Source organism: Orcinus orca, chromosome 15, assembly GCF_937001465.1.
Source record: "Orcinus orca chromosome 15, mOrcOrc1.1, whole genome shotgun sequence".
NCBI lineage: Eukaryota > Metazoa > Chordata > Mammalia > Artiodactyla > Delphinidae > Orcinus > Orcinus orca.
In genome coordinates, this window is record NC_064573.1 from 12,638,802 (window position 1) to 12,658,092 (window position 19,291).

A 19,291-nucleotide genomic window follows, 5' to 3' on the forward strand; every position below is an offset into this window, starting at 1 on the left:
CCTTCCCACAAGCCAGGCCTATGTTAATGTCGTATCCTCTCATTGAGTGCTATGACTATGTACTATGAACCCCAGTGTGCAGACCAAGTAACTAAAGCACTGGGAGGTGAAATTGCCAAGGTCACCCAGCTAGTCAGAGGCAGAGTCAGGATCTGAACTCAAGGCTGTCTACTCCAGAACTCCTGCTCCTATTATTTTTTCAATGACTGTTTTCCTCCACTAGACTTTCAAGTCCTTAAAGAACAAATCAAGCCACACTGGGTTCACGGTGAATACAAAGTGTCCTAGGTTTGCAAAGTGCCCCATATTTGGAAGTAGTCTTGACATTTGAAATTCTACCGTGAAATCACAGCTACAAGTTTCAGTCTCTAGGCATTTACAACTCAGGCCACTGAAATCTGCTATAAACCACCAGTCACTAAAGGAACACTTTGCAGAGAGGAAAAGTAAAAATCTTGGTTTTTCTTCTTGAAGCTGAGATGTTTATTTAAAAATCAGCCCAAAGCTGTATCAGAATTTCCTCTTTACCGAATTTCCTTTCTTTTTCCAGGAAGAAAAAAAATATATCACTTTCCCCTTTTGTAGCAGGTTCTATGGGGAATTCCCTGGTGGTCCAGTGGTTAGGACTCGGCACTTTCACTGCCGAGGCCCCGGGTTCTATCCCTGGTCAGGGAACTAAGATCCTGCAAGCCACACAGTATGGCCAAAAATAAAACATAATAATAATAAATAAATTGTAGCAGGTGCTCTGACCTCATCACTGTCCTCCCTCAGACAACACTGCCCCACCCACTGACCTTCACCATCCTTATGGGGCTGCATTTACTCTACAACTGGAAACCAAAGTACATCTTCCTACACTGCAGACAGTAACAGCTTAGGTCCCTACCTCTTGCTCCAACTGTTCATAAATTTTAAGCAGGATAATAGCAAAGGTGTTCACTGCAGTGTTATTTAAAACAGCAAATAGCTAGAAACCATCCAAATGACCACCATTATTGATGTAGTTGATCAAATTGTGATACATTCACCTAACAGAATATTACCAGCTTTTTAAAATGTTTACTAAGAATTTTTATTAACAAGGGAAGATGATCACCACATAATTGGAAAAAAAAGGATATTGAATATAACATAAGCACAATGTGTATTAAAAGTGGCACTTACAAGATTCCCGGAACACTGCCTTGTTACCTCACCACCATCCAATCAGAAGAAAGTCACACACCCTGCAGCCCTCACCCCAAATTTTGCCTATGAAAACTTCTCCCTAAAAACTATCAGGGAGTTAGGGTATTTTGAGCACGAGCCACCCATTTTCCTTGGTTGCCCCTGCGATAAACCTTTCTCTGTTCAGGAAAAAAAAAAAAAAAGTGGTACATAGACAAAAGACTAGAAAGAAATAAAACAATGGCAATGTGTTAATGGGATCATGGCTCAGCTTTTTTCCTCATTAAGCTTCCTAACTTTTCCAGCTTTTTGTGTGCATTATCTTCTAGTCAGAAAAAGACATTATTGGTTATATTTTAAAATGTATCTGTGGCTTCTGGGGTGACAGAAGCCTTTGTTCCATTTCTGGCACCTTTCTAAAGACAGTTAGTCATTTCTAGTGCTGAAAAGGAAGGGTACCAATTAAAAAGCCCACAAGGTGTTTGCAAAGTTGGTGCATTCTTTTATGCATAAAAATGTGTTGAAAGAATATTATGTGCTAGGTGCAGGGCAAGTCCTGAGATACAGATATTAGTAAGGCAAGGTCTCCCCTTCAAGGAGCTTACAAGATGCCCATTTAAAATCTTAGAATGAGAAAAGAATGTGTAAAGAAAGGTGGACCCAAATCCTTAAAGGTGAATACATTTCTATTATCATCATTTAAAAAACCTACCTAGTGACTTAAACAATCAACCAAGAGTGACAACTTAAATGGGGGTCCCAAATATTGATATTTGTTGCAAATCTATCCCCTAACCTTCCGAAGGTCTGGCTGTAATCCCTCCTTTCCCTCTCCAGTACCCTCCACAGGAAGGTAATGCAACACACCAGAAATTTCCCGAATATGGTTTGTGCTCAAGTCTTACCTCAGAGTTATATTTCCTCCTCCTATAAAAAGTAGCTCCCTATCCATAAATTGCATCGTACTCGACAGATCTTTCCTTTTGCAGTCATGAGACCTCTCCCATGCTGTCATCTGGTTTGTGACATCCTGGATCCTCCCCAAGTACAGACCAGCCTGTCCCCTTGCTCTCCTGGGCAGTCCCTCTTCACTAAGGCAGCGAGAACACAATTCTGTCTAGTGACAGATCCACAGACACACCCTACCCCCCAAAAACCCCAACAAAAACAAAAAAAAAAACCCAAAGCCCTCTTCCTTATCTTTTTAAGCTAAATTTTGCAAGATCAGATCCATCTAGCATGAAAAGGTCCCAAACTATCCGAAGTGCTGACGACCCCTGAAGCACTCCCAGTGAGACAGGCAGTTAAATGCAATGGAAAACTGCTACTTGCCCTAAACTCAAACTTTTGTTTGATTAAGGGTTAATGGGGGGGATTAATCTCCTGCCATAGTGCTGTCCTGGGAGCAGTGAATGACAGAGCTGGAAAGGACCCAAGGTTGCTGTGTTCACAGCCTTCCTGTTACAAACTGAGGTCCCCAGAGCCCAAGGGACTTGCCTGAATTCCCACTGTTGGGTCAGAGCCAGCAGGCACCTGGCTCTTATTCTCACAGAGGGCTCAGTCCCAGGGTTTCAAACTTTTACTTCTCACAGAAAAACAAAGGTGCAGCCTGCAGTATGTGTGTGTGTGCTTGTGCGTGCGCGTGTGTATTAATACATTACATACATGTACCACATGGTGAAGATGGTCTCATCCACGAAATGGTTAAAAAAATGGTGATAAGAGACAGCTGGGAGCCAGCCAGGCTGCTCTGACACCTCCTGGCGGTGACCTGACCTGGGGCTGATCCTTGGAACCCTGAGCCTCAGCTTCCTGTGTAAATGAGGATTATAATGGTCTTCACCTCCCAGGGCTATTGTCAAGATTAAGCCAACCACTAAAGTAAAGCAAGTGTCCGACACTTCTTTAAAGCCGTGTATGAATTTAAGTCTCACAACTTTCAGAAATGCAAACAAACAGAAAGGGAAGTTCTGATATTTTCTTCCCACACCCAGTGGTTCCTCTGGTGCATCCCAGGGCTGAACACACGCCCCTGGGGAGACCACACTGTCCTCCATGCTCCCTCCCCGGCTGGCACTGGCCAGAAACGCACCTCCTCACAAGGCTTTGCACTGGCGCTGGTGTCCCTCTGGCGCCAGCTTTGTCCACACACCTTCCCCTAGGGCCCAGCGGCGGTCCCAGTGGAATATTATGCAACCAGGCCACAAGCATTTCATCTGCTGGGAAGAGTCCTGCTCCCTGAGAAAACCCCCGAACGGTGCCTGTTCCAATCTGTCTTCGGCTCATGTCATGTGAAGAATGACATGAGAGAAGCAAATTCCCAATGCTGCTCACCGTGGTGACAATGGCTGAGATTCATTAAAGGCATAAATCAGCTCATTATCCAGACTGCGGTTTCCACTTGGTTTTGGATAATTTACTTAATATTTATTGATCACTGAGGATATGAAATGGCCTGTCCTGGGCCAAATAAGCAATTTAAAATAGAGAGATACAGGGGAATGCCTAACCACGGCCAAAGTCATCCGTCCCCAGGAAATTCACAAACACACCCTGGGCAGGTGACCCTGGAGTGGGTGGGTGGGAGCAGCTCACCAGGCACCTCTCACAGCGCCAAGGAACTCTATTAAGTTCAACCAGAGGAAATTTGGGGATGCAGCCAATGTCTAGTACACCCAAACATATGAAAAGGGTTCCACCTCTTACCTGTGTCAACGCGCTGCCGCTTGAAGGGCCAACAGCAGGACTCAAACAGGGGAGGGGTCTCTCCGCACAGAAGGGAAGGGACTCCTGCAGACCAGCGAAACCGTAGTGCCCCGCGCGACCTTGCAGCTCCTGCCAATAGCTGAATTAACACGAGTCATGTTCACCAATCCAGGGAGGAAAGTAACACTTTGCTGAGTATCAGAAACTCGTAGTTAGTTCTGGTTCTCACTCCGTCAAAGAGATCACCAAGGCGGGCACCCTTGAATTTCTTTCTCACAACCCTGGGTAAAAGCGCTGCAAAACAGGAGGAGGAGGAAATAAATCAATCCACACGCCCAAAGCCACCCAGAGGAAGGCTGCATTTCGGCCCTGGCTTAAAAAGCTCTTCCCTCCTGCTCTCAAGTCCCCAGGGCCAGGCAGGAGTCGGCGGCTCCCACACCTGGAGGCTGAGCGGACCTCCTGGCAGTCTCTTGGGGAGAGTGGGTGATAATCCTGAACTTCCGGTGATTCTCCTCCTCCCGCCGCCGCCCACACACCTCAGTCTCGGGGGCCTGGGGAAGAGTGACTCCCTGTCCAGTAGAGGCCGAGTCCCTGTGCTGCTCAAAAGCCACCCAGGCCAGTCCCGACTCAGGGACACAGCGCTGGGGCCACAAATTCCCAATCAAAACCCCGGACCCCAAGCGTGACCAGTGTGAGAGGACTTACAGGAGGCAGTTTCCAAATGTTTGAAATCAGGCGCATTGGGATTTTCGTCCATTACTGGGTGGACATTTACGGTGCTTGCAACGCACGGGAAACGAAGGGATGGGGCCCAGAGGCCGCGGCGCCAGCCGCACAGGTGCGCGTCGGCGGCTGGAGGGCTCAGGCCGAGGGGACGGCGCCTGAGCGTGAGGACCCTTGAGAAACTGCTTAGTAAGCACCTGCCTTGCGCCAACCTCCTGGAAGACGAGCTCTCTCTCAAGCCCCTGGCCTTGGTGTAGGTCTGCGGCCTCACCTCGCACCCTCCGGGCCTGAGTTTCTGACCTCTAACCACGCAGCCCCAGAACCCGTCTTGCAGGAAGACGCCAGCGCTCTCTCGCGAGAATCTGAGAGGACACACTGAGCATGCGCAGCCCGCGCCCCGCCCCTCAGGAGCCGCGTTCTCAGCTTCCTCCCCGCCCCCAGGAGGCGCTCTCTGCCCCAGAGCCCTGAGGGCTTCCGCCTCCGCCTAGCGGCTGACTGCTGAGGGGTTTCCGTAGTCGGAAGCCCCCTCATACAGGGACACAGCCCTCATTCTCCACCGTCAGCATTAAGCAGTAAAGTTGACCTTTCTGCCCCTGCTGCTTATTGCTGTCTTATTTCGCCTTTGGTTCAGAGCCGGGGCAAGGAGGAGGGAAGCTGATAAGGGCCACTCCCCTAATATCCCAACACTCGCGGTCCCCACCCCGGGGTTTTGATCTCGCAGTTTCCTCTGCTTGAAATTCTCTGCCTCCAGATCTTAATTGTCTTCTTTTCATCAGGTTTTAGGTCAAATATCGTTCTTGATTCCATTTTCCTCTTCTGTTTTTTTCATTTTTTTTTTTACATCTGAAATAATCATGTTCATTTTTAAAGATTTGCTTATTCATTGTCCATCTCCTCCACCAGGAGGTTTTAGGAAGTAGAACTGACAGGACTTGGTGACCGATGACAGGTTCTGCCAGCGTCGGGCTTGCAGGAGGTGCAGGTTTGAGGTACGTTGGGTTTGTGGCGCCTGAGTCCTGCGAGGGAGGTGTCCAGGAGGCGGTGTGGACATGGGCGGGGCAGGGGGGACGATGAGCGCACCCTGGACGAGCCTTGAGTGAGAGTGAGAGGTGAAGGGAGGAGCGCGGAACCCAACTCTTAGGATCTGGCAGAAGAGCCTGCAAAATGTGGCGGAGAAGCAGCAGTTATAGCCGGCTCAAAGGCAAAGCAAGAGGGCTGGGGGCCAAAGCGGAGAGGTTGAACAAGGTAGTGATCGCCTGTGGCAGCTGCTGCAACGTCCAGCCCCATCCTCCCTCCCACCACGGTGACCGGTGACCGTGGTGAGCAGCACCCAGACCAGGGCAGCTGAATGGCCAGGAGGGAGGGCGTGAATGGGGAGGAGGGGCGAGGGGCAGAGGCCAGGACCGAAGGGCTGGAGGCGGCTGGAAGTTGCAAACAGTAGGCAGGGCGCCCATCTGCATGAACCAGTGGTTTTATTTCTGGCCCAGATGGAAGCGAAAAGGAAGTCAGGGATTTCCAGTGGAGGCCAAGGGACCCATCTTCAACCCTGGATGTGGAGAGCCTTGTGCCTCCACAAGTGAGTGAGGCCCATCCTCAGTGTGCTGCAGTGGAGGGGAAAAGGCTGCAAACTTTTTTTTTTTTTTAAAACAAATGGGCGTGTTTATCTCAGGTATGGTACCAGGGGATGGGTTGCAGAAAAGGAATTAAACGTGAAGCAGAGGGAGCTCTGAGGTCAGCGTGCTAGAGACAACTGCTGTGTCCATCTTCCACAGGTGTGTAGAATTCAAAGTTGCTCAAAATAAAACCCTGCCTATTGGAGAAAAACAGCTAGGAAATGGTTTTGATGGTGTTTGATGGGCAGAGCAAAGGAGCATTGGTCTTTCTGTTCTTTTCCGTCCCAAGAGTGAGTCTTCAAAGCTCTGTAAAAGCAGGCCCAGGGTCCGTCTGCTCTGTCCTTGCACCCTCTGCGCTCAGCACACTTGGAAGAGGCTCTGTTTGTGGCCAGGCTCCTAGGGTAGAAGCGGTCAAGGTTATTACTGGCTCTCCATTGCAGGAAGGAATCCGAGCTGGGCGTTAATGAGGAACAGCTGGTGGCAGGTGGGCCCTTCCCCCTTCTTTGTTCATTGGAGGTGGGAAGTCAGTAGCATCCCTCAGGAAGTCACGACAGAAACGTTTGAAGGCCACTGGTGGACAGGAAGAACTCACAGTGCTGGATCTCAGTGACCACCCTGCGGGGCTGGGATTGTAATCTAAGGAATATCATGATGAGATTTTAAATTTGAAAGCTGGAGGACTCAAAAATGTTTACATGAAGGGTATATGCCAATTATATGCAGACAGCATTGAAATACATGCCCAATGAAGTTTCCAGGAAAAAAGTCCTGTGGGTTTACCTGTGAGAGATGGTGGTTTCAGCTCCTGAGGAAAAAGTGTGGGTGATTGTGCTTAGGATAAGCAGGGGTGGGCCACATTTCAAGGAACTATCTTTAACCTACTGAAACGCTCTAGGAAAAGGAGTATTTGAGTAGTTCTTAAGATGCATTGTAGACCATCAAACAAACAAAAGACTTTATTTTGCATGCATGATTTATTCCTGGGTTACAGGGCAATTTCTGTTAAGTGGAAAACTGACTTAAGAACCTCCAGATGGGACTTCCCTGGCGGTCCAGTGGTTAAGACTTCACCTTCCAATGCAGGGGGTGCGGGTTCGATCCCTGGTTGGGAAGCTAAGATCCCACATGCCTCGGGGCCAAAAAACCAAACCATAAAACAGAAGCAACATTGTAACAAGTTCAATAGACTTTAAAAATGGTCCACATCAAAAAAAAAAAAAAAAAAAAAAGAGCCTCCAAATGTTAACTGCAAAGCAGTTTTCTTAAAGACTCAGAAAGGCAAATGACCTGTACATGAGTCCAGGAAAAGGCAACGGCTGGAGTTGCGCCATTTGGGAAAATGATCTTAGTTGCCATTTCAACTTTCTTCCAATACATAAGATTAGGAATTAGGGGGAAGTTCAGTTTATTGGAATAAGACCTAAGAAATAGTAATGACTAGAAAGTACTTGAAATTTCAGCCTGAAGCCAGTTTTACTTCCACGGCTTTAGAAAAAGAGAGGAATGACAGTGCGAGAAGTTCTAGTCATAAGCAGACGGGAGAAAATTCTCCACGTGTTCTGCCATTCCCCCTCTGAACAGGATAGAACATTGTGTTTCTGATTTAGAAGAAAATGGAAGGACTAATGAACTGGAGCCCAACAAAAGCAGCACTTGTTTATGGGTCCTTAAATTCAGGGCAGGGGACAGCGTGGCTTTCTACTTTACCACACAGCCTGAAAAGTGGAAGGCGGCCTCGGGGACCCCTTGGCCCCTTTCTTCCTGTCAAGGTTCAACCTTAGTCTTCTAGAAGGCAGGGGGCAACATGTAGGGCCTGTAGTCTGCCCTCAACTGGCTGAGACCAAGACCTCAGGAGGTCAGCACAGCCACCGTGGCACCCAAGCCCCGCTGCATTTGTGGTCCTGGGCAGGGGACCCAGAGCTGAGCACGCTGGCGGCTCTGGCTGGTGCTTCCTAAACGCGTGGCGTGAACGGACACGGTGGATCGGGTGGGTGTGAGGTTGGCTGTGGAGCTTGCCCAAAGCTTCGTCTGCTAGGTGTAGCTCCTGCTTTGTTACTGATCAGGGCAGTGGATCTGCCAAGCTAAGTCTGAACTTGGTTGCGATTTTGGTAAAGGTGGGGTGAGGGGACACCTTGAGAGCCATCTTTCAAAGACACAGCAATAGGAATCAGTTCACCACAGGTGAACAACAATAGGGAAATAAAGTTTGCACAGATCCATTTGCACAAAATGCATTTTGGGGGGATGAACTGAAAGCAAAAGAAATTCAATGGCAAGAAATGAGGAAAACCTATTTTTTCTACCATGACATCATCCCTCCCTCCTGTAACAGTTCCAACAGATGTTTCCTAGGAGTTTTTGGTTTTTTTTCCTCTCTGGGAGTTTTTAATTTAAAGAACTACTTTTTCTGTGTTCCCAATTATTTTCTATCTGACCACCCTTAGTTCTTTACTTACAACAATGACAATACTTCCACTTACATAAGGCTTTACTATCTACAAATTACGTGGTTTGATCACTTGGGAGGAAGGGAGGGCACATACCACACTGTACAAAAACCCCACACTGTCCAAAAATTCTATATCCTGACGTGTCCGAGTGAATTCAGAGTGCCTTCTGATGAGTGTTCGCATGGGAATTGTGCTTTGTCCCCGTTGGGCAGTGCCAGCAATGAGCTGATGTTGTCCTATTAGATCCAAGGCATATTAGGGGGTTTTTATTTATTCTTCCCTATGGGGAATGGAGAATTGGATGTTGGAGACTGACTTCCTCTCTCCCAGGTCGATGCTATGATTCCGGCTACACATCTTGATATGTCTGCACGTCAGTGTCCCTAATATTTCTCTGACTACTTAATAGTGCTGGAGATTGCTTTCTGTCGGTGTCTAGGAATGAAAGTAACTGAAACTTTCTTTTGGAAGAGGGGCAGGAGAAAGACCAAGAGTCATGCCCATTTCCACCCCAAATCTAATCTCACCAGCAGGTGGTGCTGTGACAAAAGCAATCTAGAGAAACCAGGTCAGATTGGGAGTCGGGGCTCCTGAGCCTGGCCCTGGTGCCCTCCGGAAAGCCACTATTCCGTGGGCACACACGTGGCAGCCTGTGGCTGATCCAACACCAAGCAACTTCCAGGGCCCTCGGTAGGGAGCTCTGAGTCTATTAGCAAGGCTGCGAGCCCCGTCAGAGCTTCCAGCCTCTTACCCACCCACCCGCCAGCCCTCTCCCAATTCGCTGGCCTTCCCAGCATGAAGGACAGTGTGGGGTGGGGCTGGGGGATGCCCTTCCCCCTCATGCGCACCCTGGAGATCCCGTGGCTTTGAGGAATCTTCAGTTAGGCACTTCACAGTTTTATAAGCAGTTCTGCATACATTATTAGATGCTACCTTGCTGAGCAGAAGTGAAAAGAAACTCCTTCTCAGGCAATAACTGGGAGACTCCTAAGCAAGAGCAAGGAGGCCTGGCAGTAGGTCTCCGCGTCTTTAGCCGCTTAATATGTGCTCATCTCTTACTTTTGACCCACATGCCTATTCACCCCAAGCTTCCAAAGGGCAGTTTTGTCCTTTATCTCCATGGTGCCTTATATGCGGCGTGTGCTCAATGTGACTTAATGGTCTAAGAAACTGAGAAGGAAGCAAGCAAGCACTGAACTGGCGGCCTTAGGGAAACAGCAGCGCCAAGCCTGTGCCCCTTCTCCCAGTCAGCCACACACGTTAGGACGTGAGCTGAGCCCCCACTTGGGACTTGCTGGTCCCAGCAGCTGCCCCTGGCACAAGCAGTTGCTGTGGGACCCATCGTGGACTCCTCAAATTATTGCTGCCTCTGTTGGCCATGCTCAGGGCGGAAGCGTTGGTGGCTCCTCTGGAAGGGAGCTGCCGTGGAATCGGATCCGCACTGACCGTCTGGGCAGGCCCTGCTCCAGGCAACAGGTGAGCCCTGTCCACAGGGGATTTAAGCACCGAGGAGGTCAGAGAGCCAGCCCAGATCTTCTGTAGTGACTACGGCACTGGGGTGAAAACCCAGAGCCTTCCAAGTCCGCTCCGATCCACCTGGAGCAGAGGGACGACAGGGCGGCAAGGTGCTGCTGAGTGGGGCTGGGCGGAGGGACCCTCAGATGGTTTTGCTCCGGCTCTAGAGCAGAGAGCTCTGCCCGGGCTTGGGCAGTCTAGTCCCTTGGTCACTGGGTCCCTCATGGGCTGAGAGGAACTCAATCTCCTTCCACAGCCTTAGTGGTTTTCAAAGTACACAGTGTACAAGTAGCCTGACATGGAATGAAGAACGGACGTCACCAAGGAGGGGGGGGGGGTCCTCTGATCTGACCACCCAGCGAGGGGACGGACAGCCCATTACCGAGTCTACAAGAAAGACTAGTTGCCATGTCCTGTCACTGAACCAGCCAGGTACCACTGGAGGGTAGATCTGAAGAAGGAAAACCATTCTACCTGGGAAGCTAGTCCACATGAGACAAGAGAGAAGACCCACAGCATCTCCAAAACATGGTTCACAAGATGCAGGGTCGGCGGGGAGGGGTGGGGCACTAGAGTCTGTAAATGGGGCCAGTAAGTCAGCTAGGAATAGGGGATTTCCTAGTGGACCCCACTGCACTGACATTATTTCTGCTAGGGGTAGAGAGCGAGGCAACCAGCTCCGGTGTACATTGTTAATCAACCATACTCCAATTTTTATAAAAAGACCTATTAACATGTTCAGGTGATTGAGGGGGCCTTGAGAGACCTGGAAACCAACTTGGCTTTGTGGGAGTTTTCCAGGGATCTCCTCTATGCAACCTCATCTATTCCCCTTTTACCGTCTACCCTACACAATAACAAGAAGAAATAGAAAGGCTGTAAGACCAGCTACGCGTATTGTTAACCACAGGGTTGATTTCACTACGTTTGTTCAATGTAGGTTAGCCTGTTGGGTATTTTCCCTTAAAAAAAAAAATCAAAGTCGGAAATATCTGATGACCCCAAAGTTACATGCATTCATTCCAAACCCAAGCTGGGTGGGATCATCTGCAAGACACATCTGGCTTTTGAGACAAAAGCAGATGGGTCCAATACTTGTAAATTTTATATTTATTATAACAAAAATGACATGTTCATTTGTGCATTCTGCTTTAATATAACTCTTGGTATGTAAATGATCTAACTGAATTCTATACAGTCATGCTGATTGTGGCAGCAGTAAGGAACACAATTAAAAAGTGTCTACAAAAGAGGCTGGGTGGAAACAGGAGAGGAAGAAAAAGGGTCAGAGGCCCGTCGGGTGCAGGTTCGTTTCCAGTGGCCTAAGGTCCACCTTATTTGAACAGCAATGCTCTCAGCAATGCTCAGGCTCATCATTCAATGAATTAAAAAGGTGGGGGGACGAGGGGGTGTGGGCAGGAAGGTGTGTCAGAGGGGGAGGGGAGGGAAGTCAGTTGTTTAGTCCCTTATGCCCAAACTACAAAACATGTGAAGCATCACTATACAACACTGAGCTATTTACAATAGAAATTTTTCAATCAACTGTTCTCTCAGAGAAAATTAGTGAATCCAGTGACTTAGGTCACCTGACAGAGTAAAGCAACTCCTAGGAGTTAGTCTCCATATTCTACAAATGTCTATCATTTTCAAGACAAAAAAAAAAAAAAAAGGCTTCCCCCCCCCACCCCCCGCAAAGAAATACAGAATTACAGTATTATTAAATCATTTAGCACTGGCAACCTGCCCTGCCTTCCAGACAAACAAAACAACACAAAGCCACTTTAAAAAGTATTACATTATCATTAACTGTTTCTCTGTAATATATTAAACCTTTTGTTCTTTGTCTTTACACATCTGATATGTTAGGGGAAGAAGTTAACAAATTTAAATCATATTGGTACAGCATCACGAGAAGAAAAGTGGTAATTATTTTAAAAAATGACCAACAGAAGGGGAACCTACAGACTGGATGCAAAGACAGGCTGGGAAAGCGTCTGGGAGAAGGGCGTGGAGTAAACCCCTGGTTTAACGGGAGCCTGGGAGGCTCTGGCAACTCAGCCTTTGTTGGTTAGTTTATTTTTAAGCAGCGCGCGGGTGGGTCATAGCGGTGTGTCACAGCAGTCTGGCAGCTGGTCCCCCGGGCACTGCCGCAGCGGCGGCTGCACGTGGAGCTGTGAGGGCGGCGGCGGTGGCGGCGGCGGCGGTGGCGGCTGCTGGTGTTTCATGATCTCTTTGACCTCCTCCTCCAGCTCCGGGGGAATGATGAACTGATCATCAGGATCTGGCTGAGCCGGGGCTGCAAAATAGCCCCCCGGCTTGCGGAGAGGCGCGTCCGTGGCCACCTCTATCACGTTGTGGCTCCGTTCCTGGGGCGCCACGGAGCCGTTAGCCCTCCGGCGCCCCATGGTCCCCACGGCGGCACAGTCCGCCCTCCGGGGCAGGGCCGGCTCGTCCTCGTTGGCGCTGATGACGATACCCTCGTCGCTGGCCTCGGCCGGCAGCTGCAGCAGGGGCTGCTGCCTCTCCTTCTCCTTGGTGCGGCCGCAGTGGATGTCCACCTCCACCTCCACCCGGCTGCCGTTGGTGAAGACGCCCTCGATGGGCTCTTCGTCATCGCTGTCGAGGCCGTTGTCGGAGAAGGCGCTAGAGAAAGTGGCGCTGGACAGCTGGCGCTGGAAGGAGCTGGACGGGCAGGCGGGGTGCAGCGAGCAGCGCGGCTCGCTGGGGCAGGCGGGGCTGCTCTCGCTCAGGGCGCCCGGAGGGGGCTCGTCCGAGGCCGTGGACCCCACCTCGCTGCTCATCTCGGACGTGGAGAGCTCGCTGCTCATCTCCGAGGCCAGGCCGCTGCTGGACGACGGCACGCCCAGCCCGTCGGCGGGCCGCTCCTTGATGACCATGCTGACGGAGGGCGGGAAGGTGCCGGGGCTGGGCGGCGGCACGGGCCCGCCGGCGCCGAGCTCGCAGCAGCAGAAGCTGTCCTCGGGGACGCTGAGCTGCACCACCACGGCGCTGACGCTGTCGCGGCAGCCGTAGCTCTGCGCCAGCGTGCACAGCTTCTTGGCGGCGGCCAGAGCGTCGGGGACGTTGCGCACGGCCCCCACGGCCTCCTCAACAGACAGGCTGTCCCACAGGCCCTTGCTGCCCAGGATGAAGAACTCGTCCTGCGGGGTCAGGGCCACGGACTGCACGTGGGGGCGGGGCACCACGCTGGGGTGCAGGAACGTGTAGCCCAGGATGCGCGTGGACTCGGTCACTCCGTTCACTTTGCCATCCTGGAAGAAGAGGGGTTTCCAAACAGACGTTACCACGGAGCACGCGGGGCGACGTGCGGCTTCCCTGGGGCCTCCTGCCTGGGGGACCACCGGAGCGTGACACGCGGTCCACAGGGGGAGGGGCTGCCCACCCTCCTGAGAGTGGTTCACGTTCACCTGTCATCAGAACCCTGGGGCAGAAGCCCGGGGCAGGTAAGAAGCAGGAGGGACAAATGGAAAGTATCTCAGTTACTCCCTTTATTGGGACCCGTCTATCTCCAAAGCAGACCATCATCTGACACAGCAACACGGCTGATTAGTGCCTCCTGGAACCCACGGGGGTCCCGAGAGGAAGAGCCTTGCTGAACGCGCCAGTGCCGAGCAGCCCCCGAGGCAGGTGCGTTCCAGATAACGCCCGGAATCTTAGGTCCCTCCCCAAAGCACACCAACCATCAGGGGCGGTAATGTCTGAAGGTCCAGAAGTGAGGGGAGAGGCACTGTTTTAAACGTATAAAAACAATTGGTGGGGAAATCGTGGGGTGACTAGCTGGGTACAACTGATCGTGTTTGGAGAGGTAGATGCTTAAGGAGAAGTGCCAGGTCCTGCGGCTTCCCTGAACTCACTTCCGTGGCAGCAAATGGAGACGACAAAGTCTCCTGCTTCAGTCCGGCCAAGTTCACGCCACTTACACCACGAACCAAAGTTTCAGACCACTTGCCGATAAAAAGCCTTTACTGTGAAGCTGGAGGAGAGGAGGGGAGATAACCCCAGGGTGTACCTGCTCGGTTCTTTATTCTTCAAGTCTGAGGTTCTCGGGTCTAGGACATGCCTCTACATGCCCCTATTTTTAACACCTTTTCCAGAGGAGGCTCCATTCGGACAACTTTCATGTGTGTCTGGGATGAGGGAATAGTGATGGTCTAACCATCTCCCTCGAAGCAAGTGTCTCTTCCGGAGAATACCCATTCCCTTCCCAACCCTACCACGTTCCTTCATTTGGGAGTACATCCCCCAGCTCCGCAGACAATCCCGCCACGCAGGCAACACAATTCGAAGTAAAATTACTAAAGCAGGGCTTCAAGCACAATTTTCAGCTCTCTTAATTCTCCTAATATATTTGTTCTTCCCCAAAATGTGGAATTTCGGCAAAAATTACCCTCGCTGTTCTGCCCAACCCTTTAAGATCTCACCACATCAGAATCAATGATTTTGTCCGTGTGTGTGTGTTTGGGGGGGGGGGCATACCTCAAGGCAGGGAAATTAAAGAAAACCAACGCAGCAATACAGACAAAGCGAGGAAGAGGGAGGCAGAGAAAGCAGGAGAAACCTCTGAAGCACCAACTGTGACGCATTTATGTAGCAGAAATGGTTAATCTTTGCAACGTGTAATGTTGAACATTTAATTCAATACGTTTAATAATTTCATTCAACCCCATCTGAGACTGTCTAGCGTCCATTTTAATCCTCTCTGCTCTTAGAACAAGCAGGGAACTAAAATCTACACGCGGCCTCCTTCGCCAGACCCTTGTGGTCTTTATCTTTCTCATGGCCCTTGGTCAAAGTCTACCGGGAGTCACAGTCCTTCTCTACTGAGCTGCAAACGTTCACCACTGTCTACCCGAGCTACAAATGCTTCCAGGGGTTTTATCCACAAGACTGGACACCTCCTGGGGGCAGACGTGTGTCTCCGGGGATCACGTCTGTAGCCCACATCACGTTTCAGGTGAGCAGCAGGTGAGCCACACTGTAGGATGAGCTAGTGAGTGGAGCACAATTCCTCCAGCCCACTTTGGAAGCTGCGCTACAGGGAATCTTCTGTCACGAAGACTGACACCCGTGTTTCTCAACAGTGGCACTCTTGACATTTTGGGCCAGACCATTCCTTGCTGTGGGGCTGTCCTGTGCACTGCAGGATGCTTCGTAGCATCCCTAGCTTCTACCTGCTACATGCCCCAAGCATTTCTGCTGTGACAACAACAGTGTCCTCGGACGTTAGCAAGCGTCCTGTCAGGGGGAGATGGCCCCTGGCTGAGAACCGCTCACTGCCTTACTCAAGTGGAGCAGATGGCATGAACCAAAGTAACTCCTCCTTACATGTACACCGATGCGCACACTCGCCTCGTAAGACAGGACAGACACACGGCTATGCCCACTTTACGGAGGACGAGTCTGAGGCTTCAAGGTTTCAAGGTCGTAGCCCGCAAGCTGCAGATCTAGGACAGGAGGACCAGTGGCGTGACTTCAGGGCTGGCGGCTTCAGCCCCCCGCCGAAGCGCCTCCGAAGAGCGGCTGTGAGGATGAGATGGTACCGTGGCACAGCCCTCGATGCGGAAAGGCCGTCGATAGCTATCTTATCACTCTGTATATTGTAACGTCTCCAGACACATCACACGCAGAGTTTGCTCTGTGCTACTCCGGATGTGGAGTTTTAATTTTAAACCAACTGCAATGTTTAAAGAACGTCCTTTGGTGGGAAATGCTGTCTGGCTGATTCTGCCACGACCCTGGCCCCGTCCTCCCCCGTCCTGAGGAAAGTCCCTCTTCCTTACCTCCGTGATAATGGCCTTGTGCCGTTTGATTCTCTTCAGTTCTTCCTCACAGCTCATAACGTATGACCTGGACAGAGGCAGCGGCTTCCCGTTCCGACACAGAACCGTTTGGCACTTGCCCACATTAGCAGAGGTCAAGGTGAAGGGTCCTCCTGGGTCCACAGGGTCATGCTTGATATGACAAAGGACAGCAGCACCTCCAAGTTTCTGCCCAGCAGTTCCAAGCTTCCTGGAAAACGAAGAGACGGGGTAAAAACCCACACACACCCGTCACGTGTAGTTTTGCCAGACTGTACCACTGGACGGGGCTAGGAGGAAAAACAGAACTTGGGGCTCCACCAGGCCTCTTTCACCAAAGCAGGCACTGCTCAACTCAGGAAAAGAGCCTGTGGAATCTGACACACACATACACACACACACACACACACACGGAGAGGTGTCTGCTCGCAACTGGGGCAGGTGTCACTTCACCACGAAAGACCCAAGGAGCTGCTATGGAGTCAAGGAGCCCTTATCCTGCTGCATCCAGCCTGCCACTCCCGAATCGGCGTGCCCCAAAGACGGGGAATGACCGCTTCTTTCTTCATCCCCCTCTCTAAATCCCCTCTGCTCCCGAGAGAGGACAGCCGGAGTGACCACTTAACAGGAGCAGGTGTAAACACACTACACCCACTGACACTTCAGAATTACCTGACCACCCTCTCTATTAGGATGCTTTCAAGTACTGGACCATTCATGTTCTTGTCCTATACAGTGCAGACTTTCTAGATGAGTGATGTCTATTCTAGAATATTCACAGAAAGGACATTCGAGTAATGAAGCTCCAAAGTGCTTTTATTCACCATCAGTCCATACACGTATTGAATACACAAGACACCTGCAAGTTCTAACAATCAAAAGGAGGTAAGAACTCTTATCAGAAGCCCCACAGATGGCAGTGCCTCCCAGACGGATCCTGAGTGGTACAGAAGGTTAAGATGGACAGACTCCCCTGTTTACAAGGGCAGACCCTGTCTAGGTTAGGCAAGGGGCACCACTAGCGATGGAAACCAGGGCTGCCTGTTCATATAAATTAGGATGTCAGGCACAGAGAACATACAGTTCTCCTGAGGACTGAAAAGATCACCACACACCCCATATCCTGTTAACCAATAGGGAAAATAAGAGGCAAGCAAATGACCTAGAGATGGGCTGACAACCTGGGTCTCTAAACTCCAACTTCTGCACATCTACGACCGGACTGGGCTTTAGGCCCTGCCAAGGCAGCACTGCTTTCCTCCTGTCAAAGGCACAATGATTCCTCCCAGCAAAGCCAGAATTAGGATGGTACTTGTGAGAAGTACAGCTAGTAATCAGAGTTTGAGGTTCTTAATTCTTATCCAGCGTTTGGGCGTCTATAAAAAGCAGACCGCTTAGGAGTGTGTGAAGGGTGTGTGTGTGTGTTATGTGTGTCTGTATGTATGAAATGTGTTTGCTTTTTTCCTAAAACAAGATGGTGGTCAAAACAGAAAAGTAGAGAGATGTGTAGATAGATGTCCCTGTCTTATACTTATGGCATTAAGGTATTTAGAACAATGACTGGTATATATTAAGGGCTCACTAAATATTAGTTATCAGCGTCAATTATTAACTGCACATGCCCACTGAGAATCTGAAAGACAGGTGAGTTGAGCAGCAAAGAACCCCACTGGGCTTGCCTCTACTGAGCTCTTCAAGAGTATTCATGACTTAGGGGAACTTTCAAGGCTTCTCTGGACCAGCATTCCTTAGCAGACACTTTTTCTACTCTTGTTGCAAAGATACTTCCTCTGGCAGATTATCAAGGCAGGGAAAAGGGAGAGAAAGAGAAAAGATAGTCATTGTTCCCATGACCTTTAGAGCGCTCTCCACTTCCTGGTCCCACAAGAGCAAGTGTTTGCAATACAATATTAATAGGCAGTTCCTTTACAACCTACAAAGCCTTTAAAGTGACAAAAGAGCAAGCAATTCTTCGAATGTGGGAATGCTCACAACATGCAGCCCTCAGAGTTAGAAACAACATTCCACAACTTCCACGGTGACCAGAAGCTCTAGGGAATGGCCTAGGATTCTACTAGCAACACTGTCTGAACATTTAATAAAGGGGGAAAACAATATATGAAGAATGACTTAACTCCTGGCCTAAGATTTGACCATCTCAAGTCCTCAAAGGTTGGCACTTCCTGAATCAGTGACAGTGCTCCATGAGGGGGAACAAACCGAGATGGAAACAGTCCATTGCAAAGAGCAATCCACACGCCAGAAGGTCTAAAGAGGGTCTGGCGCTCACATGATTTGGGGTGAGGGGAGTGTGTCGTAAACAATCTGGTGAAAATCTGGAATCACGACAGGCCTGTGAGACCAGTTCTAGGAGAAACTGAATTCCTGTCACTGACTCGGCCTCCAACAAAGTCGTCTGAACATCAGTGTGTCTCAAACGGAACACAGTCCAGCCCTGATACTTGGGCAAAACCAAATCGCCTGAATGCATCTTGAATAACGCATGTTCAACGATAGGCTTTGAGATTACTGGACACCTGTTTTTCTAACCAGATGGCAAACACTCAAAGAAGAGCAAGAAAACACAGGGCAGGTGCTCTAAGTTTTACCTTTGCATAACAATGAACGTATTGACCATGTATTCTTCTTCGTTTTTTGTTTTCTGCAGCTCTTCTGCCAAAATGTCACTCATGGTACACTGGAGAAGGTAGGGCACCTCCATGTTCCGGTCTCCATCAAATACACCATACAGGGCCTCCCGGTTGTCACGGAAGTTATTCACCGACAGAGCTGCAACACACAACCTGCAAAGCAAGAATGCTTTTGTGCTAAGTTGACTCATCTTTCCTTCTCCATGCCCAACCCAGCTGTGTTTTTTCAGATTTGCTTAAGCCAGTCTTCTCTCTTTCTTCATGACTCCACATAGATTAAGAATAGGTAAACTAACCCCAGCTAATTTATATCAACTAATTTCGGTGAGTGAAGAAAAATGATAAGCACATATTTATGCTTCATGGCTTTCCCCCACTCTTCTGATGATTTTATTTTTAAATGGTAGTGAAAGAAAGACAGTAGGAGGCATGGGAAATAACACCAGATTATGAATGCATATGTTCACATTCATTCACAAAACATTTATCAAGGAGAACTTCCACATGGAGCAAAAATGGAGTAACAACTAAAACACTAGGAAAAGTATATACTGATGGGAGGAGAGCTGCACAGGGTGCTCTAGAGGCCTGCAGAGTCTCTCTACTTAATCAGACTCTTTCCAAGTAATGTTAACTATGTCCCA

General features: G+C 49.8%; 1 protein-coding gene and 1 non-coding gene across 4 annotated transcripts in view; one reads left to right on the top strand and one right to left on the bottom strand.

The window, feature by feature from the left end:
- Positions 1 to 602: 602 nt before the first annotated feature.
- TRNAE-UUC (transfer RNA glutamic acid (anticodon UUC)) lies at positions 603 to 675 on the top strand. Its single transcript has one exon. It is a non-coding gene; the product is annotated as a tRNA-Glu (tRNA).
- Positions 676 to 11,272: 10,597 nt separating this feature from the next.
- The window catches only part of PHLPP1 (PH domain and leucine rich repeat protein phosphatase 1), a 212,719-nt gene continuing 204,700 nt past the window's right edge, over positions 11,273 to 19,291 (bottom strand). For all 3 annotated transcript variants that reach the window (XM_033425001.2, XM_033425002.2, XM_004268066.4), the window contains 3 exons: positions 18,606 to 18,800; positions 15,979 to 16,207; positions 11,273 to 13,449 (listed from right to left, as the gene is read on the bottom strand). In XM_033425001.2, coding sequence (XP_033280892.1) covers positions 12,277 to 13,449; positions 15,979 to 16,207; positions 18,606 to 18,800 — 1,597 coding nt within the window. In that variant the 3' untranslated portion in view covers positions 11,273 to 12,276. The remainder of the gene's footprint in view (positions 13,450 to 15,978; positions 16,208 to 18,605; positions 18,801 to 19,291) is intronic.